This window comes from Ostrinia nubilalis, chromosome 17, assembly GCF_963855985.1.
Source record: "Ostrinia nubilalis chromosome 17, ilOstNubi1.1, whole genome shotgun sequence".
In the NCBI taxonomy this organism is placed as follows: domain Eukaryota; kingdom Metazoa; phylum Arthropoda; class Insecta; order Lepidoptera; family Crambidae; genus Ostrinia; species Ostrinia nubilalis.
This window is the reverse complement of record NC_087104.1, coordinates 10,798,931-10,818,933: the sequence shown is the minus strand read 5'-3', so window position 1 is coordinate 10,818,933 and position 20,003 is coordinate 10,798,931. Positions and strand designations below refer to the sequence as shown.

The 20,003-nt window shown below is 36.7% G+C and overlaps 1 protein-coding gene and 1 long non-coding RNA gene across 2 annotated transcripts in view; both read left to right on the top strand.

Moving 5' to 3' along the window:
- The window catches only part of LOC135080252 (zinc finger protein 608-like), a 126,217-nt gene that overhangs the window by 30,779 nt on the left and 75,435 nt on the right, over nucleotides 1-20,003 (top strand). Inside the window, exons 2-3 of the mRNA XM_063974937.1 lie at nucleotides 1,749-1,946; nucleotides 18,422-19,237. Of these exons, the coding sequence (XP_063831007.1) occupies nucleotides 18,482-19,237 (756 nt within the window). The 5' untranslated portion in view covers nucleotides 1,749-1,946; nucleotides 18,422-18,481. The remainder of the gene's footprint in view (nucleotides 1-1,748; nucleotides 1,947-18,421; nucleotides 19,238-20,003) is intronic.
- On the top strand, nucleotides 16,210-16,419 carry LOC135079735 (uncharacterized). Its single transcript, XR_010258883.1, has 2 exons — nucleotides 16,210-16,287; nucleotides 16,318-16,419. It is a non-coding gene; the product is annotated as an uncharacterized LOC135079735 (long non-coding RNA).

Below are 20,003 nucleotides of genomic sequence, written 5' to 3'. Positions count from 1 at the left end.
TTAAAAAGTGTACAAAATATCTTTCATTGGCAGATATTTCGATAGTATCAGCTCAAAAATGAGCTCACTTACTAATCAGTTTTTTATTATTCACCAAGTCTCCGTAACTCCGCAGCTACATAACTCAAACAACAAAGAGCGGAGCTGACAAAAGAATTGAGAAATATCTGCACCCCACAATCCGGATCACATCGGTACTGGTTTATATTGAAAATATTTCCTTTTCTTCGGCTATTCGAAGGTTTAAGGTGGAAATGTCGTGAACAAATCTTAATATTTATTCGTATTAAATAAGATGAAGATAATTCGTTTGTTGATTAGGTACTTTCAGAGATAAATATTATTCAATTTGTTGTGTTCCAATTCCGTTACACCATTACTATCAGTTTACCGTAATTTGTTTGTAAAGCAAAATGCCATCAACTGGTCACACAGCAGACGCTCTGTTAAATTTCTTTCGGTCTGGAGAGATCTCTTTGTCATTTGTAACACAAAAGCAGCCGTCTTCAGTGAGATATTCGTTTTAAAGATCTGCCTAGTCCACAGACCCATCCCAATCTTTTTAAATTGCTCTTTCTAATCTAAGCGCCTGAAAATTAAAATAAACCATTTATCACGAATAATTTTCTCAGTCAAATCTTTTTGATAATAAGCAGTGCGATTGTTAAAGTAATATAAAAAAGATAAAATAGTAGCTCGTATTTTTATTCATTTAAAGGCATCAATTACAATAATTTATTTTATCCCAACGAGCACTGTAGCCGATAGCTGAGCAATAAAACGCTTTGTAATTATCCGTTTGTTTAAAGAATGTATTACACAAATAAACTTTACGAGTCCAACGTTCAAACATAACTTTTTATTATCTCACATGTTTTCTTGAACGCACGCACACATCGAAGGAAAATTGGTTTTATCGCCGCCTGCCGCGCTCACGAGCGACCACGCGGCCTCATTATAGCGTATTCAATAAAATTTGTCAATTAAGTCTGTCCGCATTGGATGATGATCCATCATTATAAATATTACAATATGAATAAATCTTCAATCAGACCGGAATAACAGCGGTACCATTTTGTTATCCCTTCATGCATAAATGTTTGTGTAATATTTTGGAAGCCATGTTCCAGCCGGGTCCCTTTCCCCTTACTACGATTCCCGCGCCTCCTCGCGTTAGCCACGTTGCACCGGCGTGCTTCTCTTTCTATCTTTAGTACCGTTGATATAACGTCGAGAGACGTCCTATTCATTTCGTACTGGGAAAACTTGCCGGTTTCTCGCGTTCGTTTCGAGTATCGACAGCCGCCTGTTGTATTCACTCAAGTGAGTTGCGATCGAGATAAATAACAAACAAGTCCCACATCAACTACGCCGTGCACTTCGGTAAAAAGTTATCTTCTCTGTCAGCAACGGGTTGTGGTTGTGACTTGTGTGTAAATAAGTTGACTATTTGCGTATAATTTTACACTTTACTCTTCCACTTAGTGAAGCGTAAAATGATTTTGTTACGCGTAGAACATCACGATTTGAATTCCGCACCGGGCCCGGCTGTGTAACCGCTCGCCCGCGGTGAGCGACTCGACTCGAGCGAGTCAGTATTCGTGTGGCGTGCACTTGCGACGCGCGTTTATTTGTAATCGCCTCGCTTGCCCTCTGACGGTATACTGTGTATATTCACTATTCAGTGTGTATAAAATTAATGTTTTGGTGTGCAGTGTATGCTGATTACTTCCTTTGTCTATCCTTAGGTGTGTCGAGCGACGGAGCGCCAGACCCGTGCGAGGATTGCTACCGGAATGCCAGTGTGTCTAGTGATGGTGCATTGAGGTCGTGCCAGTACCTACCGAATAGTGTTAGTGTTAACTATAGTGCCCTAAAAAGTGCTGAATGGATTGTGTTCCCTTTGGATTGCCACCGCGAGTCATCGAAAGATCTAGTTGGGAACGGTAAGACATTTTATTTTATTACTATAATTACCAGCAGTAACTGTATTTATAATTGTTAAGTATTTAGCACATAAATATAAACCTGTATTGTTGTAAGATTTATACATTTGACCTTCTTATCATTATACATAATTAGGTATAGGTAGGTAAGTAGGTACATTAGGTACATAAGATTATTTATGATATCCTAAAGCTAGCAACTCTAGTTATGTTTGACAAACATGCATGTATGATGAGTACACATTAGATAAATAATTGTATACCATCATCTTGTTATCTTGTAGTACATTGTAACGTCACTTTTCAATGCCAATATCATGGAGTTTTAAAATTCATTACCTAAATAGACAACCACACCGTTATTTCAATTAACAATACCTACTCTATCAAGTTTTAAGGGACCTTCTAACTAGACCGTTAACCGATACATAATAATAATAAATTGATTACAAAATTAATTAACTGTCACGTGCAATAAAAACTAGATTGGTAAATAGGTACCTACCTACGTAACTAAGTGCGTAGAAGGTAGGTAGGTACCTAACTAACATGCGAACACTTCCATGTGTTATTTGAACACCGCACTTGTGTTGTGTTTATCCTCTGTTTATCATAATCTTTATCAGAACAATTCACATTATCAACTCTGATACTCGTGCTAAACACCGTTTTCCGTAATAACTGGTTCGCTTTTGCCCATTTTCCCCTAACGGGAATCGTTAATTAACAGTAGAAATAATTTATACAATTTGTAAGTTTCGTTGGTAATTGCTAGGTAAATTGATAAATGGTATTGCAACGAATAAATAATATTAAAGAACAATAATTTATCCAATTTGGAGTAGGTACCTACTACCTACATGTTAGTTAACTTCACATGAGGGTCAAAAATTCATTTCGTCTCCCTGACGACGTCCGAAACAAATGAATTAGCAAATCAATCTGTCTCTCTTACTTACTTGTCATGATGACGTCATGAACGAAAGACGCAGGTACCTAAAGCCGATCTCACGTTATCATCTTCGGTCGGGGCTCATACAAAGTACGGTCGTGTCGTTTTCCCACGTTAAAATTAAGCTATAATCTTTAGCAGATGCTTATAGCTTATCATGAAAAAAACGTGCTAATTTTGATGTAGGTACAGTCAAATGGGAAATTGCTGTTTTTGAGCACGTCAGTCATCAAATAGTTATGTGTAAATGAGAGCGTCATATTTTTCAATTTTTCTAAAGAAGACTAACATTTTTCTTGGTCGATTTTTTCGGCATTTAACTACGAGGCTATTCCATAGTTACCCATTTTGTCCCAAAAATCGATGGTACTTATAATTCTATCACTCAAAATGAGACGTTTTAGTGTGTATGTAGGTACCTACTTATGGTAGATAGAAATGCTCGACAATGTTATGTCGTCAATCGTCATGGAGAAACGGCGTCAACTCAATTAGAATTTAACTCACGGCTATGGAAATACAGACAAAAATAGTTTCTCCGTAAGATCTTAAAATGCAAATATTATGCAATAAATTGTTTAAATACGTAAGTAAAACGGTAAGTCGCGTTTTGTCAGAACTCGAAGGTCGATAACAATGATAGCACTAAATTGGTTAACAAATTAAAGCATGATTGATTACGGAGCTAATTATACTGGTTGGTTAAATACCTACTGTCATAACAGGTAGTGCTGATTGATTTGATTGTTACGTGTTATTATTACATTTTCTTACAGTTTAAAGTACTCTTTTTGTACTCTACTTGCACCAAAGAATTTACTTAGTCAAGTACATTTTTATCAAAAAGATACGCGTACTTTTACGAAAAGTAAAATACGTTTCAAACGTTTTATTTTATATAATAACAAAACTAAAATAAACTAACAATAGAGTTACACAAATAAATATTGCTTTTAGATAACCTTAATCATTTAGAAAGTTTTAAAGTCGCTAAACCCTTAAAGGGGGCAGTCAGAATATACTATTGTTGTTTTCTACGATGTTTTTAACCTTATTGCCTTGACTTAAGGTGTAAATAGAACCTCACTAGAATATTAAACTGAATAAGACCTACAAAAACAATTTAATAATAGCTTTTCATTCAGCTAAACATGTTATTTGTGGATTTGTAGGTACACATTACTCAGAATTGTATTGAAGTTATATTTTTGGTCTAAAGATATTTTCTAACAAGATACAATCATTTAACCACGAGAAGGTTCTTTTCACGTCAATTTTATTAAGTTAAGCGACTTGACGTTAGAAATAATATCGAAATTTTCTTTATTTACCACGTACAGACGACCGTCGCGTCGTCAATGATAAACACCGTGACATCTTATTCTATTTGTAATAGGTGTTATTTTACAACAAAAATATATTTCTTACGTGCTGTCGACGTACAATGACAAAGGAAAATTAGAAAGTTCAGTTATGACGGTCATCGTCAAGATGCTCGAAAACTTTCCCATCCTATGTCTAGAATAAATAATTAAACTTTATTAGATAACAAAGATTTAACATTTCCTCTAGTACTGTTTAAAAGACTTGTATCTTCAGACAGCTGTATAAGGACTAGCAAAAGTGACAAAAGTACCGTGAAACAATGGTGTTTATGCCACCATCCTGGCTTTTCTAACGCGTCATCACAATGGATCTAACATCCTTTGTATCTTCCAATAGATGACATCTAAATCACAACAATAGGGCATTTGTCGAGCCGGCCAGTGACGGTTTCCAACCAGCCAATTATGGGACGAGCGTGGTAGAGCAATGACGTTAAATTTTTGAATTATTGCCCCATTCAGATGTCAAACGAAATAATTATTAGTGGCCTACCAACATCAATTGATTACTGTTTCTGGCTGAAGATGATCTTCGATGCATGTTTTATTTTCTTGTGACAATTTGTACTACATTAATTCTGGAAATCGTGTGATTGTAACGGGATCTGATTAGCAACTACATTTATTATAAAACTAAGTTATTCTCATTTAAAAATATCATATCTTCCTGATTAGTCCTTTTCATCATAGGTACATCCCTACCTATAACATTAATCTAAAACATCGCGTTTTTTCTAACGTTCAATCTACTAAAATTCATTAAAATTGCTCTAGTGAAAAGTTAATAGATAAAAGAGATTTAGCTTTTAGAATTAGTTTCTATCAAATGAAAAGAATAATATTATGTTTTTAGTTTAAGTTTATACTTGCCTTATTGACTGACTAGACTTTAGCTTTAGTCTTATCTGATCGCCATTACTGAAGTTTCCAAGTTTCACAACACACGCTCGTCTTCATAATAAAATCTTGATGCCATTAACTGCCTACGATATTTATAACCACCACAGGGAAACGATATCTTGTAATGGAAAATTGCTTATTTTGTAATTAAAACGAGCAAAGTAATAAACGATTAATATTCATGAAAGCCGTGTAACAAATCTTTAATAAGATGGAGTATAATCTTAATGCTACTTAACTACTTTGCGTAACTACAAGAAACAAGAATAAAGTTGAATTTACAGTTATTACCGACTGTGTTATTCGTAGTTAATTTAATGTTATTTGCGTTGATATTTTTTCCTGTGGTTAATAATTACGGTTAATTAAACCTACATTTGTGATGTGTTTGTTGCAATAGTGGATTTAGTGGATTGCCTTTAGCTCATGCATTACTTGATGACGTCAAAGATTTTACATTTAAATATTTTATTTTGCATCAACATAATAATCATACACAAATTATCGGCATTTTATCTGATATTAGGCATTGTCAAAAAATACCACATTATTATAAGGTATTATTGTCGTAATTTTCAACGACGGTTCATTTTTTTTACGACATTCTGCTCTACAACTTTACTCTGAGTCCGAAAATACTTAAATAGGTACAGCTACAATAGTAATAATTTTGTCAGAAACACTTATTTTTCTTATTAAATAATCTTATTTATTTTCCGCAACACCCAAAAGTATTTGTCTTTGACACTAAAAAGAAAGTTATTTCGGGACGAGTGCCGGATATTGACTCAATCTTGTTCACAGAAATCGAGGCGTTTCCTCCGGAATATAATTTTCGGTGAAAAATGATCGCGTAGCTTCACATTTTTTATAAAGGCAATATGTATTTTTTTTATTATAACAAAATTATTATTGCTCAACTTATTATAGTTTATGACATTAATATTTAAAACTGTGTAAAGATGGTCAAAACGATACTTTTGCCTTACTTAGATCCGTGTCACGTGATAATGCGATGCCCAAAAATCTATTCAAAATCTAGTCAAGACCTAATATCTATCGTGAAAAATAAGAAACAGTGTTTATTGTAAATGTATTGGAATGTTAAAATTTAGGCTTGAGTTTGCGAATCAAGAATAGAGCGTCGTTTCTGAATACGAGTCTATTAACGTTAATTAATAAATTATGTATAAAACACAAATACATTAATTTTATATTCCTAGTTACATATTGGCATACTCAGTATATTGCTTTTCATAACATTGGTAATTTATAGAACATTTTAATTAACGATAAACTACAAACAAGCTACGATCGAATAACGAGAAATCTGAAAATGAAAATCAAATTAGAAACGAATATTTGGATCAATAATGTAGTTAGTTGTAATTTGTATCCATATTTTTTATATTACGACCATGAATTGTATACATTTTCAGGACATATTTCCTTGTAGGTACTATGTATTGAATCTAAATAATATTTAATGTTTGCACTTACATCATCTATTTTATGATAGTGTCAATTATTTATTTATCGTCTACTATACTCGGATTCCGAGTATACTTTGCTAACACATGTAAATTGAGGATATGTTTGACAATTACCTATCTAATCATAATAAATAACTTTAGACGTGACATTAACGCCCGTATTCACAAACATTACTATGAGGTCTCACAGTGCGCGTGGACGCACTGGGTGACACGCGAACCAATCATAGAGCTCTATTCAACGCTGTGCGTTCGATTTGCTGCTTTTGCTTCAAGCAAGCATCGATTGTGAATACGGGCATATGTGTCGTTAAAGGTGTAGTACATTTATTTCTAATGTAGGCAGGTATTCAGAGCGGGTGGTGATGCCATAGTTGTGGAAACGTGTGTAAATAATAAATATTATTCATGTGGTTTGTTCTTCTATTTTACAAGTATTCTGCTACGAGTACCTATTCACTTCCAGTTTGTACTTTGAACTAAACAATTACACGACTCGAGCTTTAATGCTAATTGTTCTAACGACATTGTCTATGAAGAACAGTATTATTATTTCATACATAGGTAATCAATCACTTTCCTAAGCAAGTGTATTTTATACCAATTAACTTTATCGTTATTCGCCTTTAAATGACCACTAAATTTTAAGGAAGACGAAATTTTGAGCGTGCTTCTACTAAGTATGAACTTAAGCTTAAGTTAATCTCAATTCAGAAACCGGGGGTTAATCTTATAACCCTCTAATCTGTCAAATGTCGGACTTGATCATCATCATCATCATTTCAGTCATAGGACGTCCACTGCTGAAAATAGGCCGCCCCCCATTGATAAAGGTAGCGGGAAGGCGCTGGATGCAGGCCGCCACCAACCGGCCATTGTAGAAATGTTGGACTTATTCCTAACTTCCTAAGTAAAAAAGTCATGGAAAAATCGCCCCGTAGTTACCAAATAAGCCACGATATTTAAAAAAATAAACACAGACACTGAAATAGATCGACTATGAGAAGGTATCTCAAATAGGACTAGTCGTTAAGCCCACAACAAATGGGAGATAACACCAGGCGTCCATGAACGAGTAGGAGCTGATATAACGAATTCTTTTCATGTTAAATGCGTCTGGGCCCGAGATAATCCCCGATATTGCTCGCTCCGGACCCTTTCACACTTAACTTGTTATTAGTATTAGTACTACAACATGGCGAGACCGAATATCCATCCAAATCAATTTACCTCCAGCTTATTTACAAAGAAAATATCGCCTCGGAGAGCCTCCGCGGCCGTTTCATCTCCACATTCGAGTTAACACACTTTTTACCTTTTAACGTTACGAGAAAATGTTCACGCGTGATTAGGGTTACATCTAGCTAGAAAGGCCACGAAAAAGTCTGCTGGATATTTAAAAAGACCCCTTATAAGTGACAACATTAAATAGCACTTTGGCGTTATATTTAATAGCTTTGCACAAGTTCTACTCGTATTATCATTAGTAGACTGCATGAGTAACATTTAAAAATTGCTAGGAATTTATTAGCAAGTGAGTTAGCCAAATAATCAGATAGTTATTGTTGTCCCATTCAGTTTTTGTTCTTTTAAAATATAGAAATGGGCGAATGAACAGAAAATTCTAGAAGTTTGTAACTAATAACTATCCCTTAGTTATGTACTTATAATAACCATGTAAGAAACTAATGCTATGTTGCTTGCACAAAAAGAAATGAAATTTTTATTATGAGTTACATTTTTCTTGCAATCTCAGACTTTACCAAGTGAATTATTTGCGGACTTCAACCCAACTCGGTAAATAATATCGGTTATAAATGCTAATGATTTTTCAAATTAACTAACTCGACCAAGCATTCCGAGATTATTCAAACCATATTTCTAACTTCTTACAATCTCAATTTCTCACATAACTTTTTTTTTAAATAGTGCGGGGTGTTAAGACAATTCATCCTATGTAGGGAACGATCTAGGGATGAACCCTTCTATACCAGGGTATAAAAGTGTAGTGCGTATTTTAAAGAGGGTGACGATTAAGATAAGATACCAAATTATAGAAAAACGCTTAAACCGTTAAGTTTTTATGAATTTGATAATAACTATTTCGTTTAATACAACTAGCTCTACCTCAAAAAAATGTGAGTGTACAAACAGAGGTAATGAGAACCAAATCAAAACACTTTTAAGCCCGAAAGGTTAATCGCTTGGTACGCAAGCACTCGTAAACCATTTGTGTGCTCACTAGATTACGCAGCCATCATTCATTTTGTAATCTGTGCGTGTCATACCTTACTTATTCTCCAGCTTTTGGTGAGGTAGGTATATTAGATTTTATTTTCATAAGATAACACAGACACAATGACCGAGTCGTTAAGATAACAATGTGATAACGACATAAATGTATTTTTGATTTGACCAAAAATATTGTCCTTACTCACTTTATTTCTTAGAAAAAGATACAAACTCGATTTTGGTACGTATTTTAGGTACCTACTCAAACCATAGCGGTTCAAAGCCCACCCAAGTCTAAATTATTCAGTTTTAACCTTCCAATGATCTGAGTCATTCGTTAAACATTTCACTAAGTAGGTAAACATTTATAAACGAATCCATTCTGTACAAAGGAGATATCGTTAGCTAGTATTTGGCATTGGCTTGCATTGTGTATTTCATCGTATTGTATGGTAATGGCATTATTTTATTATCTTACGCCCCTTTCATTCAGACTTACGTAAACACAATGCTGCCTGTTGTAAAGAGTATTTGTTATTCGTATTGAACGCCGAAATGAACGGAGCGATTTTGTAATAAAGTAGCTGTGCAATTTATCATATCGGGTTACGAGCCACTCTATCACGGCTTCATGTCCAGCTATAAATGGTGGCACATATTTCTTTAGTGATAGAGGCGATTATCCAACAAAAATAAATAGTCTGATATGCTGTAGTTTGTGCTTGTTACAATTCGCTGGGCTGACTGACGCGTTCGTAATTCGTTTGACTTTGAACGTTTTTGTTTGAAGCGTTTTTGAAAGTTTTTTTATTGAAACATACATATATTCGTAGTTTCTGTCACTACACATAATTGACGTGCCTGTTAACTCTAGCTCGTAGCAGGACAAGTTGAGTTTTTTTTATTATAGAGTCGCCAACTGCTGACTACCTAGTAGTAATTGATTCGTTTGCTAATTTGTAGTAGGTTGATCTAGTTGTATGACACACACTCAACTGATGTCCACTGGTAACACTGGTTATAATCAGACTTATGACTGTACAGTTAATTTACACTGTCTTTTGTTATTAAGTTAACAAAAGACAGTGTAAATTAACAGCCTTACTTATAAAAATCAACTAATCAACGTCTAAGCAACTAATTAACTAATGACTCGTTAACTTCTTAATCAGTAATTAAATATTTCTCACTTATAAACACTGCTTAAGCGTCACTTAACTAATCAACTGTTAATTAGAGTTTTTCTTTTTTAAATCCACCTGAACCGAACTTCAGACCAGTTCTAATGCCAAAATGCCGAAAGCCAATGCTAAAATTAAGAATAATAAACGTCAAAGTTATGTCAAATGAAACGCTGTCTGTCAGTCAACTGTCAAGTCTACAACAACAAACAAAAGTACTGTAGCGACTATGTCCCACATACGCCATATTAAAATTATGTACCAATTATAATAATATACACTAGATAATTGTAATACTTCTTGTACAAACTTAAGATGTAAATGCTTTGTTAGTTTTTAGCGCAATTTTAAGGCATGGTAATTTTAGTTTCTCACGCACATGCACCCTTAGGAAGCCTTTAGGATTTTATTGTCGGAATGTTTAACTCAAGTCTTTTTAGTGTTTCGGGTTTCGCCGACGTAACATGTGGTGTATTATTAGTCAATTGAATTATTTTAACTGTGTAGGTATTAAGAAACACCAACCGTTGTAATGTCTATCTATTGTTATACTTTCACTTTGTATTATGTTTGCGCCAACATGGCGCCAACCTTTGCCATGTGTTTCATGCTATTTTTTGTGTGTATCTTCGCGCAGCGCAGCAACACAGCGCGTTGCATGGCACGTCACGCATCAGCTGTTAACTTTTTGATCCGCCATTTTGGTAATTAGGGCTTTAAACAAGGGTCCGACGCTGTTTAACTTGACAGTTATTTAAGCAGTCACTAAGACGTTGGTTAACACTAATTATCGTTTTTAAGTAAAGATATTATTTAATAGACCGTTAAACTGTGTCTTAATTTTAATAAACGTTTATAAGTAAGGCTGTAAATGTTCTAAGGCTGAGTTGCACCACCTAACTTTGACCGTAACTATGACGATAACCGGTGCTTTTTGTTTGGTGTTTGACAGATTTTTGACGTTTGTCAAAGTTAAAGTAAGATGGTGCAACTCAGCCTAAGTTTTTCTTATGTAAGGTAAGATGTTTAAAGAGCTGTTAGATGAGATCGAAGGATTATGGTTCTTGTTAGATAGAAGCTTAATCTAAATCGATTATCGAACTGTTCACAATCTTGTGATTAAATTCTGTAGATAACTTCTTGCTAAAATTGGTGGCAATGTTCTTACTTTAATTATTTTCTTTCTTTCTCCTAGCCATTACACTTTGATTATAATATTTTAAAAATATTTACGTAGCTAGGACTGCTATAAAAGCTGTAGTACACGTCTACACGATTATACATATTATATGTATAGACGTATCAAATAATTGCGGAACTTGAAAGATAATATCGCATGATAAAAAAGTGGAAGTGGCTGATGGTCAAAGAAAAAACATGTTACTTTTTAATTAAAACATGTTGGTGACTGTCAAATCATACATGTATGTAGATAATATATCATACAGTGCGCGCGAGACTGCATGCATATTGCATAGTGTTGTCAAACAATGTGATAAAAACATCGATAAAAGCAAATGTTTTATTTGAATTGTCACGTAAGTGCTTTTGCATGCAAAACGAAGCTGAAGAATTGTATTGTTGTTCTATTGTGTGTGATTGCTTTGATTGAGTATGTATAATAATGTAAAATCAATGACTAGTTATATTCCAAAAAAAATTTCAAAATGAATGGTTCAAAACTTATCACCCAGAACTGATTGTTTTTCGATTTGCAAAAAGTAGAGTTGATTAATATCACATTTTATGATTAAAATCGATTTCTAAAATAATCTTTTAACACTTATCATCTATCGATAATGTACAAATTTTTAAATAACCGATTACAGCTACATATACATCTCACGAAATAGATAGCCTTGATATTTTCTGCGATGAATAATTGCGTCTATCTATTATTGACAGCTGTCGGTATCGTATCGATTGGATATTTGCTAGCATCACTAAATCACAATTTAATAATATCATTACCGCACAAAATGTTTAACACGATAATGCCGGCGTCATTATCCCCCTCATTATAGTATGAAGTGCGCAGTTTGCCGGCGAAATAACGATTTTGTGGAATAGACATCGTTATGAACGTGAGATAATAATACTGAGACATTATTGTAGGCCATGTCGTGACAGATTACTCATACACTTGCTTTATCGACTCTACATTGTCGGCAAAATTATCGATGTATAATTTTGGATCCACCTGTTTCCTTCATTGGTTCAGGACCTACTGCTGAGAAGAACAGAATAAATACTTGGCTCAGACTAATCTATCGTAATTCATTATCAAGTACGATATTTGATCAGTGGAATAAATATAGACTAAAAACTAATCTATAGACATAATTTATGCTTGAGTAAGTATGGATCGAGAGTTAACGCCGTTCTGTAATACGGTTTTCAAACTAAAGATTATCTTTTCCAAAATTCAATTACCTACAACCTGCAAAGAAATCTCGCTTCAGATGAAAAGAAACATTTTGGAATCTAGCCAAATATCCCACTTACTTGAAATATCTTCAACATGGTCAGAACATTTAAGCATGTTCTTAAAAACAACAGAAACTTTCTTTTATTGTTTGTTGAACAGTCAACAGCACATCATCTAATACTTTTTTGTTGCGAAATAGAACATAATTACAACAAACATACGACATTGTTTAGCTTAACGAACAAATATCATTAAAAGTGTGGCGCGGCGTTAAGTTTAAGTACCTACTTACTTACCTACTATGAGATCTAATCTCGCTCAGTTAAGCCGGCATCTCGATTTCTCATTTCGATAACGAGGCCATTCTGCGAATGTCTCGTTCATTGATACGATTCGCTAATGATAGCTTTATCCCAGCTATCTCTTTCCATATCAACACGGCAGCATATCACACGTACCGTTTCCTCCCTTTGTCTGCCATCGTCGACTTAGAATTAGAACGTTTTCTATAACGATTTACCACTAAAACGGCTATTGTTATCTCGATAAACATTCCACATAGTTTATGTACACGTTCATTGTTATTATTGTAAATAAAATGATAGCTCGAGATTTCTACGCCATTATTTATTACGTTGTGACGTGAATGCGGCACTGTATTTTATGTTGGAAATAACATTTCTTTTCACGATATGTCGGACGGAGCCATTTATTTCGTTAATTGACTAGATATGTGACGTATACGTTTGTTAGTATCGTCAATAATAACTTTCGGCCTTGCTAATTTGTTATTAATAAGTCAATGCCACAAAAAATATCGTCACGCTTTAATAATCTGGCCCGCGAAGATGTCTTCACCGACAAAATATTAAATCTCGCCCACGCACGGCAATTTATAGCGACGAATTGTGTTTCTGTTACATTGCATCCAACAAATCGGTGTTAGATCAATAAAGTTTTGCAGCTCCGGCTAGCTAATATCGGTAAATTGCGAACATATTTCCGCGGTACAAGCAATTTTTCTCTTGTAAAGTGCACCTCTGGTTCGGGTTCGATGCTCGGGCAGTGCGCCAAGTAGCACGGCCGGTCTGTAAATCACTGCGGAAGGCAACACCGTGAGTTAGGTATTTGTTCTTATTTCTATGGTAATAAAGTTGGAAGTTGGGCGTCGGTGGTTGAGTAATCGCTGGAGTACTAGGCTCGCAGCCGAGGAGCTCCCAATCAGGCGGCCTATTGACAAACATACGGCTCGAGTATAATGGAATACGTCGCGATTTATCTCCGCCTTTTCGTGCCTTTTCGTTCCTTTTCGTGTGGGTGCATTCAGTCGTTTGGAATGAGCTCGACATTACGGATTTATAGGCGGCGTTTTAGAGCTAAGCTTCGTTTGATCCAAAACAATAGAACAGGACGTATTGCGAATAGGCTCTCGGTGGAGTTTATTGCACTCGCATTTGTCATTGACGTGGCTGTTACAAATAAAACGATGTCGAGAAAGAGAAAACACAATCGTCAACCTTAGTTGACATACGCGCCGTAGGGCGTTGTCAATCAACTGGGAAAATAACATACTTACTTGGTATACTTTGTATTTATTTAGTGCGGACAAAAAGACCCTTCTCAATTTGCTGTCAGCCCGGTACAGGATTAGTTATCCAAACTGGGGTCGCAGTAAATCGACGTTTATTTAACTCTCAAAACTTACGAAATAAATTGATCCTAATTGCTTTTCAAATACTAGTGTACAGTGCTTGTAACTTTAATTTCATTTTTTAAATAAATAACAAATTAGATGGTTGGAAAAGCTAATGTGTTATTTATTGAATAAACTATTGTCAATTTACTAAATTTTGTTGGATTATATTTTTTAAGTAATAAAGTTCTGTCATGATTATGATTAATTTATGATCTGAAAATTATTATATATGTATGTTATTTGGATAAACTACATAAGGTAGAGTCAGTCTACACTTCCTATATAAAAATGATGAGCCTACCTAAGCAGAAATTACATTAGGTAGGTAACTAATAAAGTAACACATTAATATCCGTAGTCGATTAAACATTTTATATAACCTCTAATCAGAAATCTTTGTGATGTAGGTAAAATATTAATTTCCTACTTTAATAAAATTAATGACCCTACGCTCATATTCAAAAGGACATATTCAAAAGGAGAAATAATTATAAACTAAATGTTTCCGTTCATACTGTCCCTGGCGTAAAATATAACTTCAGTAAATAAAAGTATTTATTTCCTCAAGTTGATTCCGATAAATACCGGGTCGCAGTACCAGGCTCGCATAAGCACGCGCGACATAAAAAAGTTACGAGGAGTTATCAAAAGGGCGCAGCAGTTAAAGGCAGATATAAAACGGCCCCTGGAAGTAATCTCCTTACAGCCATGTCCTCCTGGTACCTACACGCATTATACCCCGCTATTAAAACACACAATTAATACAACCCCATTTTATGATTGCTTTAAAACGTAATAAACGTCAATTCGCGTAATTACGGCAAGAAATAACAAAATACATAGGTTCTTTCTATTATGTACACCAGGAAACGATCGATGTGCTCAATACAAGCATTTTTTCTATACCAACTTGAAAGCAACTAGTGCTGTGTGAAAATAATTACCAGGAAATCATAAATAAATATTATTTTGCCGCATATAATTAGCACAATTATAGACTCTCTATTTATAAGCGAACCTATAACTAATTCAGTCTAGAGATCTTATCTATCGCATGTCTAAAATTGCAAATTAGATTAAAGATAAACTGTTCATAATTTAGCATTCGATAAACTAATTTGAATGAACACAGAGTACGGTGACAGAATAGATCGCTTAAGTAGAGTCGGAAACGTACGCGTGGCCATAGACCTAGATATTAGCGAATTGACACCAAAAGCCTTATCTGTCTTCATTATAGAGTCAATAATCCTATCTGAAAAGACTACCCGCTTATAAACTTTCAGAGCAGCATTATTATTAACTTGTCTCTCTAATATACGTATGTGCTCGTAAATAGTGCTCGTTTAGATTCAAATTAAAATAACACCTTCGTGCTGCACGCGTAGAGAGCTAAAAGTAACGATAATTTGTTGTTTGAACAAATAATTTTACTAACAGTGCCTAACCCGTCTTCATTAATCAAAAAATCATGTCAATTATGTTGATGTACTCGTAACTCGTAATTGTAATAATTGCGACAGAATAAATATTAAGTTAACGCAGAAATAAATCATGTATAAGAGTATAAGAATGTATTAAAAATGGATTAGGGTTCTTCGTCAACTCAATCTACAGGGTTTAACCGTTAATCCAAAAAAAAATAATTCAACCACAGATTTTTAAACTGAAAAAATCCTAAGAAAACTTCAGGGAGTGCCAACCGCGTTGACCCTACCAATTGATCATTAGCAGTCATCACCAGCACGTTTAGTTTACACTTAATTTAGGTATGACATGTAATTAATTTAATTGCTTATACATATTTAGGTGTAAGTGGTTTGTTACTGTTATTTACCTAGGGTTGCCAGATGGAAACTTACCAAATCCGGGACAATCCTACTAGGACAACGGTGTTGGGACTTGGCCATAGTAAAAATATCTTGGTTTCTCAAATGATTTAATTTGTATTTCAAAAGAAAAATGCCATTTATTTTCAAATACACACTTTTATTAAATAAGTAGGGGCCATCCATAAAGTACGTCACACGAATTTCATGATTTTTTGACCCCCCCTCCGTCCTTGTCACAGGTGGTCACATTTCTGAGACCCCCCCCTCACTAGTGTGACGTCACATGTTTTGCAATTTCACATCGAAAAATTATTAAATTAACAGCAGTTCCGAAATTAGTTTTATTTCCATTTAAATTAAGTACATTTTTTTATGAAATCAACATTATATCAAATATTTAAAACAATTGAAATGTGATGTCACGAAACTTAGGACCGCTCCCACCCCTTGTCACACCATGTCACACTTTGTCAACCCCCTCCCCCCCTCTTTACGTGTGACGTACTTTATGGATGACTCCTAATGTACGTCAACGTACATATAATAGGACTCACAGGCAGGCCAGCCGTGTCATTTGTTATTACATATTAGTTTATTTTGACACAAAACTATTAGGTTTTCGGAAATCCGGGACAGTAATGTCTAATTACTGGACACGGGACAAGACGCAAAATTCCGGGACAATCCCGGATTTCCCGGGCATCTGGCAACCCTATATTTACCTGAAGTAATTGTGTAAACCGTGTTCTTCCTATTATAAATTAAATAAACTTTTTTTTGCATCTGATTATGTTTTATGGACAGAAATTAAAGTTGGAAGTGTTCGCCAAGTTTAAGGCTGGGTTACACCATCTTACTTTAACTTTAACACACGTCAAAAGTCTGTCAAACTCCATACAAAATTTAACTCGCGATGGCTAGATTTTTGCGGATTAATTTATGATGAAAACCCAAGATTGGAATGTAAAAAATCATAACATCATATCTAAAAAGAAACATGGCTGGTTTAGTTCACGCTATCATTCTGATCTAAATTAAAATGGACCGTTTTAAATTTGTCATCGGGTTACATTCCTCACGAATTTTCCACGCTTTACATTTATATCTTGACTGAGAATAATTCTGAAATGAATTATAAAATTGAACTGTCACAAGTCCATGATAAAACGGTCAGGCTTATAAAATGAGAACTCTATTTCACTTTGTTACGAATGAATGATGATTTAGAATTAAACCCACAGAACAAAATTTTCTGTTCAGTGATTAAATGTCTGTTTAATCCAGAACGAAGAATGGTTCTCTGAAACAGTTATTAAATAAGGTGATGTTTTTAAACAAAGTTATGCTAATATAATCTTGTGATTATGCCAGAAGGTCTAGTTTTTACTGTTTTAAACTCTTGGCAGGTTAATCGTATTTGATTGCGCGATTCGTGCCATTCTATAATAGTATTATAAGGAATATAAATTGTGCTAAATAAGCATAGCTTAGGCCCCAAGCACGCACTAGCCTCAGTTTATATACGCTTTGTGAGAGAAACCGGGCTTATCTGAGCTGTTTTATGACTATTTTACGATTATTGCCCCTTTGAATTGGTTATAAATGCGAACGATATGAAATTTCTATAAAGGTATAATTTTATATAGACATGTTCATTTGGGCACTGCGATGGGCACTCTATTGAATTAATTTTTATAGCCCGACCTAAACGCTTGCTCGTGCATAACTATTGGCCAATTCTACGCATTATGATGCCTGTGCGAACTGCGAATAGCTCGTCAATATTGTTATTTCAACATGTTTCGAAATGTATCATAATAAAATTAATCAACCATTTGTAGTCGAACCAACTTGGCCGAAGCTCATTAGGCGCACGAACCATCAATACAAGGTATTAAGATTGTATTCGGAATCAGACATCATTATCTTTTTACGCTCTCAATCATTTTGATTGAGATTCATTGCAACACTATTATAAACCATAATATGAATATTTAAAAAGGTATGTAATTTTTGTGAGATCAGTGTAGGAATAATAATATAATTCCTATAGGTAATTAAAAAGCACACATGGGCGTTGTGCAACGTGACTTGGTATATGAAACGATTTGACAGGCATTTCGTAGCGTGGAGCGAGGTGAAGCGACAGCTGTTAAAACACGCAGGAAACTTACGCAACCAAGCTAACACTCGCTGTTTGACAAATGCTCCAATGTCTACAATAAAATATTAAAATCACAGACTCCTTATCTCTTTCTCTCCCATTGCATAGTGAAACATCATCTCCGCTACGAGGACTTGCGCTTGAGGACTTGAGACAGGAGATGTGTTCGCTGGTGATTTGGGCCAGGCTTGACTCGGTGCTGGTTGTTGCAGGGCTACAATGGTGTGTGTTTGTGCGGGGCAGCGGGGGGCGGGCGCGGCGAGCCGGCGCGGATGGCGGCGCCAATGAGGGAAGGCGCGCCGGCCGGCGGAGCTCGCCCCGCGCCACACGCGCACCCCGCCAACTTCGAGTACGATGACAACGAGTGGGACATCGGCATCGGCGACCTCATCATAGACCTCGATGCCGACATAGAGAAGACTGACGAGGCGGGCGGCATGGCGGCGCGCGCCGAACCAGACGCGCAGCGCACCGCGCTCAAGATGAAGATCAAGCGCACCAAGCCCGGCACCAAGAGCTCCGAGGCCAAGCACGAGATCGTCAAGTCGAACGAGATGAACGGCGAGCCCAAGCCCGCGCCGCCCGCGCCGAACGCGCCGCCCGCCGCCGCCAAGCGCGGCTCCGGCGGCCACCGGCGGGACAAGGCCAGAGACAAGCACCACCACCCGCACCCGCCGCACGACGTCAACGGCGTCGCGCGGGTGCCGCCGCCGCCCAACGCGCCCGGGCCGCCCGCGGCGCCGGCGCCCGCGCCCGGCCCGCCCGCCGCCGCGCCCGCGCCCGCGCCGCCCAAGCCCGAGCCGCGCCCGTCGCCCGCGCCGCGGCTCGAGGCCGGCAAGCCTCCCGCGCCCGCGTCTGCCGCGCCGCCCGCGTCCGCGCCGCCCGCGCCCGCGCCCGCGCCCGCCGCCGCGCCGCCGCCGCATCCGTCGCACCCCGCGCTCGCGGCGTCGCCCGCGACCAAGCCCGAGCCGGACGACTCGCGGCAGGACTCGCAACCACCGGCGAAGAAACAAAAAACAGAAACTAAGGTATTTGCTTGCTTCCTTGACTATAACCGCTTACATACATCTCAAGACAAAAGTATGATTCTCTAGAAACCTAACATCCATCCACATGAGATCTAACCGTACCTCGTGAACGACGTAATGAGTCTCGAGTACGAGCTTCTCACGATGTCTGTGTGCGGTTTAATATTCTCACGATTTAGCTTGACATGTGAACGCAAACTTTACTAACTTGAGCTCGACGAGTTCGCCGCTAAAATGCCATCACTGTCGTTTATGATAAATCATAATAATCACATGCATAATCCTATTTAAACGGTAGATGCCAATATCATTATTTTTCTTAAACTTCATATCGTAAAAGTAGTAGTGTACCTAGTTGTGTAATAGATGTTTACTTATATCCTAAATTAAATACCGAATATCGATTGAAATGTTATATGATAGCAATAACTTTCGTCGGAAACGCTTCAAAAGACTAGACGCGCCGCAAGACGTCTTCTATACATCTGCGAGACTTATCGCGTCAATCAGCGGCGATAACGATAATCGCCGGTGAATTGCGCTATTGCTCTTATCGCTGTAGCCGATTGTTTCGGAGTGTATTTAATTGTCCGGGCTTAGGGCTGTTTGCGAGCTTGATTGAGTGCAAACGTTCGTGGGGAGTAATCCGCGCTGTCGCCCGCCGCATCGGTTCATTAAATCACCCTACCGCCTCCTGACCCCCTCCGCTCGCTGCACTCCACAAATTAATACGATTGTGGCCTCTGCGGCAAATAAGGCTTTGTAT